This window comes from Pygocentrus nattereri, chromosome 1 (assembly GCF_015220715.1).
Source record: "Pygocentrus nattereri isolate fPygNat1 chromosome 1, fPygNat1.pri, whole genome shotgun sequence".
Taxonomy (NCBI): Eukaryota; Metazoa; Chordata; class Actinopteri; order Characiformes; family Serrasalmidae; genus Pygocentrus; species Pygocentrus nattereri.
In genome coordinates, this window is record NC_051211.1 from 25,515,237 (window position 1) to 25,523,502 (window position 8,266).

The following is an 8,266-nucleotide window of genomic DNA, read 5'->3' on the forward strand; positions in this document are numbered from 1 at the left end:
ATATGACTGATGTATTTCAAGCCCACTGTGTATTCTCTTTATGCCTTCATGTAGACAAAAAATCCATCTCTTCCACCTTCCTATAACCTCCTTCATGATCCCCATTTCTCTCTCTTACATAGATTTCTAACCTGACTCCAACCCCTACTGCACTCCCACTGCCTGCCAAAAGTGTAACCATAGCAACATAGATGGCCACTGCAGCTTTTTGCTTATTGCCCTGGTTAGGACCGCCTCATAATTCTGCACCTCTGTCCTCTCTGTCCATTTGCACTTGACAACACACACAGATTGTGTCAGGCCGACCTGAGGACCATGACTCCATGACATGCAATTCTGCACCTCCTATCAGGCACCAGTGCACCTGACGTTAGATGCCCACAGAATCATTCTATAATAGGCAGGTTTATTGATTTCACTAACCTAGAAAGATGAGTTTACATGTTTAGACCCATTTAGAATGTTTGTACTGTGTGTCTTGTGCCTCTGCACCATGCTTAAGTAACTTCATATACAACTACTGTTATTTGGAACATCTGGGTATTCGAGTATGGAACTTCTAAGAACCGTACTGGATATTAAAATCATGGTTCATGGGCTTCTGCTTTGTTGTTAGGCTACATATATTTATATAACATTATATAACCTCTGATGACAACTGGACTGAAATGCTCCAAAATAAAATCATACTACATTAACACACATAAAGGTGTAGACAAAATGGGACTCATGCAAGACCTCATAGGCCACCAATACTGCCACCTTTAGATCAGCAGCCTTTAAAGTTAGCATTTTTGAGAGATAGAAAATCAGGTTCCTCTCTTCCATCAGATTTGAAAAAGTCCACAGGTGTTTCTGTCCATCCTTCCACTGTGAGAGAATTTAGTTTTACTTTACATGAGAAGCAGAACACAATAAATTAAGGGTGATCTCTGGCTGTTGCACAATTAAAATAGTGTTAAAGACAATACAGTACTATATATATATATATATATATATACACAGTATACACACACACATACACTCACCAGCCACTTTATTAGGTACACAAACAGCTAATCAGCCGATCACACGGCCGCAATTCAATGCAAAGGTGTCAAGACAACTCACTGAAGTGCAGACCGAGCATCAGAATGGGGAAGAAAGGTGATTTAAGAGACTTTGAATGCGGCGTGGTTGTTGGTGCCAGACGGGCTGGTCTGAGTATTTCAGAAACTGCTGATCTACTGGGATTTTCACGCATAACCATCTCTAGGGTTTACAGAGAACAGTCAGAAAAAGAGGAAATATCCAGTGAGCGGTCAGTTGTGTGGATGAAACTGCCTTGTTGATGTGAGAGGAGAATGGGCAGACTGGTTCCAGATGATAGAAAGGCAACAGGAACTCAAATAACCACTTGTTACAACCAAGGACTGCAGAATACCATCTCTGATCATACAACATGCCAATCCTTGAAGAAGAGGGGCTGCAGCAGCAGAAGACCGCACCGGGTGCTGCTCCTGTCAGCTAAGAACAGGAAACTGAGACTACAATTCGCACAGGCTCACTGAAATTGGACAATAGAAGATTGGAAAAACGTTGCCTGGTCTGACGAGTCTCGATTTCTGCTGCGACATTCAGATGGTGGGGTCAGAATTTGGCGTAAACACCATGAAAGCATGGGTCCATCCTGCGTTGCATCAACGGTTCAGGCTGGTGGTGCTGGTGGTGTAATGGTGTGGGGGATATTTTCTTGGCACACTTTGGGCCCCTTAGTACCAAGTTAGCATTGTTTACATGCCGCAGCCTACCTGAGTATTGTTGCTGACCATGTCCATCCCTTTATGACCACAGTGTACCCATCTTCTGATGGCTACTTCAAGCAGGATAATGCACAAGGTCACAAAGCTCATGTCATCTCAAACTGGTTTCTTGAACATGACGATGAGTTCACTGTACTCCAATGGCCTCCACAGTCACCAGATCTTAATCCAATAGAGCACCTTTGGGATGTGGTAGAACGGGAGATTCGCATCATAGATGTGCAGCCGACAATCTTCAGCAAATGCGTGATGCTATCATGTCAATGTGGACCAAAATCTCTGAGGAATGTTTCCAACACCTTGTAGAAAGTATACCATGAAGAATTAAGGCAGGTCTGAAGGCAAAAGGGGGTCCAACCCTTTAATAGCAAGGTACCTAATAAAGTGGCTGGTGAGTGTAAGTCCCTTCTGGGCCATCTTACTGTTTGGCCCATCAGCAGCTAAACCTCTGGACCATGTTCTCGCTCTCATATACACACACACACACACACACACAACAACAAATATGTTTGTCAGAGAATTAGGTGCATATTTCATCTGGTTAGAACCATGAAATGGTTAGAATTGGCTACCAGGATATTCTGTAAGAATATACTTGATGTGACGTGACGTGACGTGACGTGACATGTTAGAAATTTGGGTCATGGACTTGACTGGAAATCAGCAACGCAGCAAAGCGACATTTTATAAATACCAAAGGGAGAATTTACAAATCCAGGGTAAATATTCACAGAAATATAAATAATAATAGAACCCATCATTTTGTAAGAAATTAATTAGGCAATGTCAGTTTTTACCTTTAGATCTTTTTATTCGTCCCCTGATTCCCCTCATGACAAACCAGCAACATTGTGACTGAACTGCAGATAGTCATTTCTCTTAGCTAAAGCATTAAAGTGAAGACAGTGAAAGATGATTTACATTCATACCACATATTCTACTATTAAATGGCCATCTACTCAAGGTTAGTAGAGCTTAAACTCAAAAGCTTATGTTAATATCAAAGGAAAAAACACCATGTACACTTGGGGTTGTCAGAAGTCACAAGCTCAGACTTTTACACATAATGCGACTTTATGGCATTTTAAATTTCTTTCATCAAACTTATCAAAATCCTTTTTGCTTTCTGTAAGTAGTCTGAAGTGACTAACGGGAGTATGTTTTAAAGCCCCAGTGGAGATTTGCTGAAACAGCACTACGAAGATCCCCAGAACAAGCTCTCAACTTACTAAAAGAGAGCACAGTAAATGCACATGCATATTTTAGCAGTTGATGTCTTGAAAGCAAGCTGCAACTTTAACAATGAATGAACATCTCAAGAACAGCTAACAAGACCCTCTTGAAGGCAGAAAGCATTTGCACTGAATCAGGTACAGGGTTGTTTAAGCTAGGTGACAGGCTCAGCAGTCACCAACACAACTTCCCAAAGCACTAGAACCGACCAAGTGGAAGCATAAATCAACCAAATATAGTTTCAAAGGCAAATGCTTCTGAACAGCAACTTAATTGGTTTATATGTGTAGATGTAATGCTGTTAAGTACTCAACTTTTCAGAACCTAGAAATCCACCAGTTGGTCTAAAACGATTTACCATGCTGAAAATTTACTATGAAAATTAGCCACATTAACTAATTAACACATTTGTTTTTACTATAAGATAGATAATATTTACGTTTGTCAAGTATATGTCCATTCCTACACAAGATTGTGTCTCTGCCTTCATCCTATAACGTAATACACAACATCTCTCAATCAGTACAAACAAGATAAAGACAAGCTATCCACACTGCTATCACCTACACATTTAGAGGCACCACTTCTAACAAAATAACAACGGTGCCTTGGAGAACAGTTTGTCATTTTTGCAATAAATTTCAGATCTTTTTTGCCATCATCACCGTAAGGCAGGTTATTCTTCAGAACAGGGCAATTCTGGAAATTCGTTGAAAAAGTGTTCCAAGTAGTGCCTATGTTCAAATTCCAGGCGAACTCTTGGTCAAGTGTGGGTTGTAGTTTTGAAACACAAACCACCTGTAAAGCTGAAGTGCTAGTCCAGCACACTTTTGTACAAAAATATATATATATATATAAACTTCCCTGTTTGTGTCTTTATGACACATTAATCAATTAAAAACATTCACCCATTTCATTATGCTGGAACTTATGAGTATGGAAATCTGTGAAGGTAACTGAGATTCAAAGAGTAAAGACTTCAGTCATGCCCTGCGCCCTTTTTTTGGTTGACTGTTGAATTATGCACCTTGTAGTAGCAAGCCTTCTGTCAGAGCTTCCGATGTCCTGATGCTGCAATCCAGAGGGGAACCAATTTAGCCCTGCATGAGTTATGACAGAGTGCCAGGGGTTCAGCAGCAGCCGCAATGGAAGTCTGCGCTTGGGTCAAGCAGGAGGGAGGCGCGGTTACGGTCATGAGGCAGACAGTCCAGGTGGTACCAGGCATCACAGTCATCGCACTGCACCCACTGCACAGTGTCCTGCTGTGGTAGACGACATCGCATTGCCGCACACGGCTCTACACCCTGGACTACCCCCATGTCTTCATCGTCATCATCATCATCCTCTGAAGAAGAGGAGGAGGATGAAGATGAAGAGCTAGAAGATGAGGAGGAGGATGAAGGGGATGGCAAGGAAGGGCGTGGCAGGGGATGTTTTCTAGGTCTGCCACGTCGTCTACTGCAGAAGAGAAGATGATAAATTTCAGATAATCAGATTATCAGATATTCAATAGGGCTAAAAGGATGACAATAAGTGTACACACTAAATCATCTTATTAACATGAATGATCCTGCTGCGCATCTAGTTTAGGAAATTTGACGAACATGGCAAATGAAATCACAAACAAACTTGTCTTGTCTTAAAGTTTCCTATTTGATTATGTTGATAGTCCACATTCATTCCAGTTGAATTCATCCCATAAAGATTAACAAACAAGAACGAGCAGGTAATGTTTTCCAGTAACAATGCAGAACTGACTTACCCAGTGGTGGCACTGAACCGTGCAACCTGCCCCCTCTCTCTTTCCACTTTTGACTGTCTAACTGATGGAGAGGTAAGGTGATAGTTTTCACCTTTCACCACCTGAGGGGAGAACACTGGAGAGCTGTTTGCCCTTCGCCTGCCCCGTGGAGCTGGTGTGCAAGGCTTCTGCTGTCGGTAGGCCACAAGATTAATGCCTTTGTTGTGGCCCATGTTTCCAACATCACGCTTTTGGATCCAAGTAAAAGAAGGATTAAGCTTTCCATTGGCCGAATGACTGTAAATGATGCCATTTTGCTTGGACATCACAGGCCTGGCATCAAACTGTGGCCTCATGCTCAGCTCTGTTTTGGACAACGGATGTTGGAATACCTCCGATTCGGACTTGTAAAGACGCCGTCTCTTTCCCCCTCTGGCTTTCCTTGCATCCTCCAATCCACTTCTACGACTGACGGGATCATCTGAACTATCGTCTTCCAAGAGCACCGTGTGGGCTGACTTGCGTCGGCTCTTAGACGATGGCGGAACAGACTTCGAGGAGGTCTCCATAGTAACAGCAGGGAGAGGTGGTGGAGTGGAGGGTGGCACCAAAGCTGTAAATGTGGGCGGTTTGGTGGAATTCAGGTCAGTGGTTTTGTCAATCTTTTTAAACGTCCAGCAGCTGCCATTCATCTTGCTCAGGCTGCCAATGGAATTAAGGATGACAGTGGCTCTGTTGATGGACAGTTTAGAAATGTCAAGATTGGGATCTGGTTTACAATCCAGGCTGGTTCTGATGCGGTTCTGAATGTCAGAGGAAAAGGAGCTAGCCTTTGGAACTGTAATGGCATTAAAGTTCTCTGGACGGACCCGAACCTTCTGGAAGAGGAAATAAAATTCCGGGCTCCCTTGCGCTGATTGGCCGCCAAAGATTAGTGTATCACCATCAAAGATCTCCATCAAAACACCCTGCTGCATTCGAATATCATTCACCCATGTACCTGTCAAACAAAGCAAGATCACATGTACTTATTATCACACATAAAATATTGTAAACTAACGACACAAAAGTAAACAGAAAGACAGACAAAATATTTGTATATCTGATACAAACCAAAACTGCTCCGGTCCTTCACATGGACTTTCCAGCTCTCCTCTCCTGATGTATCAGTCTGTCTTTCAGCATGCAGTTCAGCATGGATGCGGGACACAGTAGTTGACTCCAGGGTGACATCACACAACTCTGCCGCCCGTCCCAAGCGGAACACTGACTGGGGAAGCGCTGGGCGAAATGTGTACAGGTCACGGGCAGAGTCCGACACACTACCGGTGTTGCAATTAGCATTATCTGATGAACCGATCCTCAACAGCTGGAAACATGGCTGGACTCCAGACAACATATTGGCAAAGATAAAAGCCCAAGCTACACTCAGCAAGAGAGGCAGACTCACAGAGAATTATAACCCTCCATGTCAGATTTTCCTCTCCAGAACATGGACACTTAATAAAATATGCAAATTAAGAAAGCGCGTATAAAGTTTTACATTCGGCAAGAGGCAGGATCTGTGCAATGTCGACACGCTGAGTTATCTGCATGCTGAGCGACCTCCCGTGTCGTTGCACTACGATTGTTCAGCTTTAGATGAACGAACATAACAGGGTGTGTGGTGACCAGGCTGGCGGTGGTGGGGCGAGGCCACACTCAGATGATCTTCTCTCTGGAAGTAAAAGAAAAAACAGTTTTACGTTTCTCAATATGACTTACAGAGCGAGTGTGTATGTAGCGAATCGTTAAGATGTGTCAGTATTAAAGAAACTCAAAGCTGTTACTTTGCCTGGATGATGCTTCAAACACCTTAAACAAACACAAATCACACGACCTGCTGTAGCGCCGCACAAAACACCACACTTTCCCCTCGCGTCGTTGGCTCTATGTTTAGACGGCGGTTATGCAGCTGACCCATATGACCACAGCCAAGCCGGCGAGCGCTGGACCTGCAGCAAGGCTACAAAGCACCAGGCGCTGGTTTAGCACCAGGCGCTAAGTTAGCAAGCTAGGTTAGTTGAAAAAGCTCCGCGAGCGAACTTCCTCGCTAAATAAGCCAGTTTAAAAAATATCCGACTTCAAACTAAAGCGTGTCCGAAAATGTTTGAAACCAGAAACGTCCTTACTTTTTACCTTAACTACAGACTGGATTGCAAAACAGAAGGAAACACGGCGAGAGGCGGCGCAGCGCCGCGTTAGCCTCCGTGCTACCTGTAAGCCATCAGCCCGCATACTCACGAAAACTTACAATAAAATGTCTAATAGAAACGCGAGATCTCGTCTTAATGTAGCATCATAAGACAGGGACGCTTGGCGAAGCACACCGTACCCCATTTGCGGCAGCAGCGCTGCTGTAAGCCTCATATGTGGCTCTTAGTTTCTCCGCGGTTCACTTTTCGCGTCTTTTCCCAGGAAGTGCTTTGAAATTTGGCGCGCCGGGACGAGTTTCCTTGCGCGAGATTTAACGCCACTTCCGACGCTGTTGACACAGGACCTGTCAGCAGCTGCAGGGGGCGGCTTACAGCCCCCAGACAAAGTCCCGCAGAAACAGCCTCTTTAGGATGAAAATCTAGGTGTATAATATCAGTGTGGAAATGCGCTGTTTCTCCATACTGCTCTAAAGGGCTGTCGCGACAGGAAACGCCACACTTTTAACTGCTTAAATGTTAAACTTTTTAAGGCAATAAATCCCAGAAATTAATTATTATATCAGGAATTCAATGTTATTATTAATTCAGTAATGACTAGCGGAGATAATAGTTGTAATCGAAAATTACAAAAGGCTTATGGAAATATGGGCATATTTGTTTGAGAAATAAGCCAAATGTAAAGCCCTGATTGGGTTATATGGCATTTGCTAGAGAAATATTAAACTTTGTGATTCTATAGGAATTAATATTGTAGTATTGCGTTTTCTATTCGGTCATTTATGTGCAATAGTGTTGACAAAAACCAGCAAAGAGAGCCTGTTTAATTCTGAGAAATACAGAGAGGTTTGAGCCACTTTGGAGCTTTGGCCCCACTTTGGGCAGCCCTGGTAATGTTAATCGATGCAATGATAACGTGTTCCGTGGCTAAGCACGTTGTTGTGCATTGTTGTGACATTAATATTACCAGAGAACTTGTAGAGAGGAGAATTACTCTCTGCAATCTCTCAAACACTAGAGGGCGCTACCGAGCGAGTCCAGAATGAATGGGTTGATGCGGAGCATTTGAGCCAAATCGTAGTTTATAAATGCTTAAACATTTTTAATGTAAAATAAGACAATCGTTTCCTGAACACAGAACAGCATAAAACAGTTTAACACCGCTGTTTTATTTTGAAGAGCTTTTAAACTCGAGCTATAGGAGTTTAAAACGACGCCGCATGTCGGTCCATGACGTCAGTGAGCGCGAACAGCCAATGAGCTGCTCCGCTCGTCAATCAATCATCACTCTCTAGCAG

At 43.2% G+C, this 8,266-nt stretch overlaps 1 protein-coding gene across 3 annotated transcripts; it reads right to left on the bottom strand.

The window, feature by feature from the left end:
- Positions 1 to 2,588: 2,588 nt before the first annotated feature.
- On the bottom strand, positions 2,589 to 7,266 carry tcf19l (transcription factor 19 (SC1), like). Of its 3 annotated transcripts, none has more exons than XM_017708496.2 (4): positions 7,151 to 7,266; positions 5,890 to 6,493; positions 4,798 to 5,776; positions 2,589 to 4,493 (listed from the first exon to the last, which is right to left on the bottom strand). In XM_017708496.2, the coding sequence occupies exons 2-4, from the start codon at positions 6,173 to 6,175 to the stop codon at positions 4,166 to 4,168; spliced, it is 1,593 nt and encodes a 530-aa protein (XP_017563985.1). In that variant the 5' UTR covers positions 6,176 to 6,493; positions 7,151 to 7,266; the 3' UTR covers positions 2,589 to 4,165. The 3 variants fall into 3 exon arrangements, with proteins under 3 accessions (XP_017563985.1, XP_037389114.1, XP_037389085.1); XM_037533217.1 differs by lacking the exon at positions 7,151 to 7,266 and adding an exon at positions 6,656 to 6,686; XM_037533188.1 differs by lacking the exon at positions 7,151 to 7,266 and adding an exon at positions 6,606 to 6,670.
- Between the last annotated feature and the right edge of the window lie 1,000 nt (positions 7,267 to 8,266).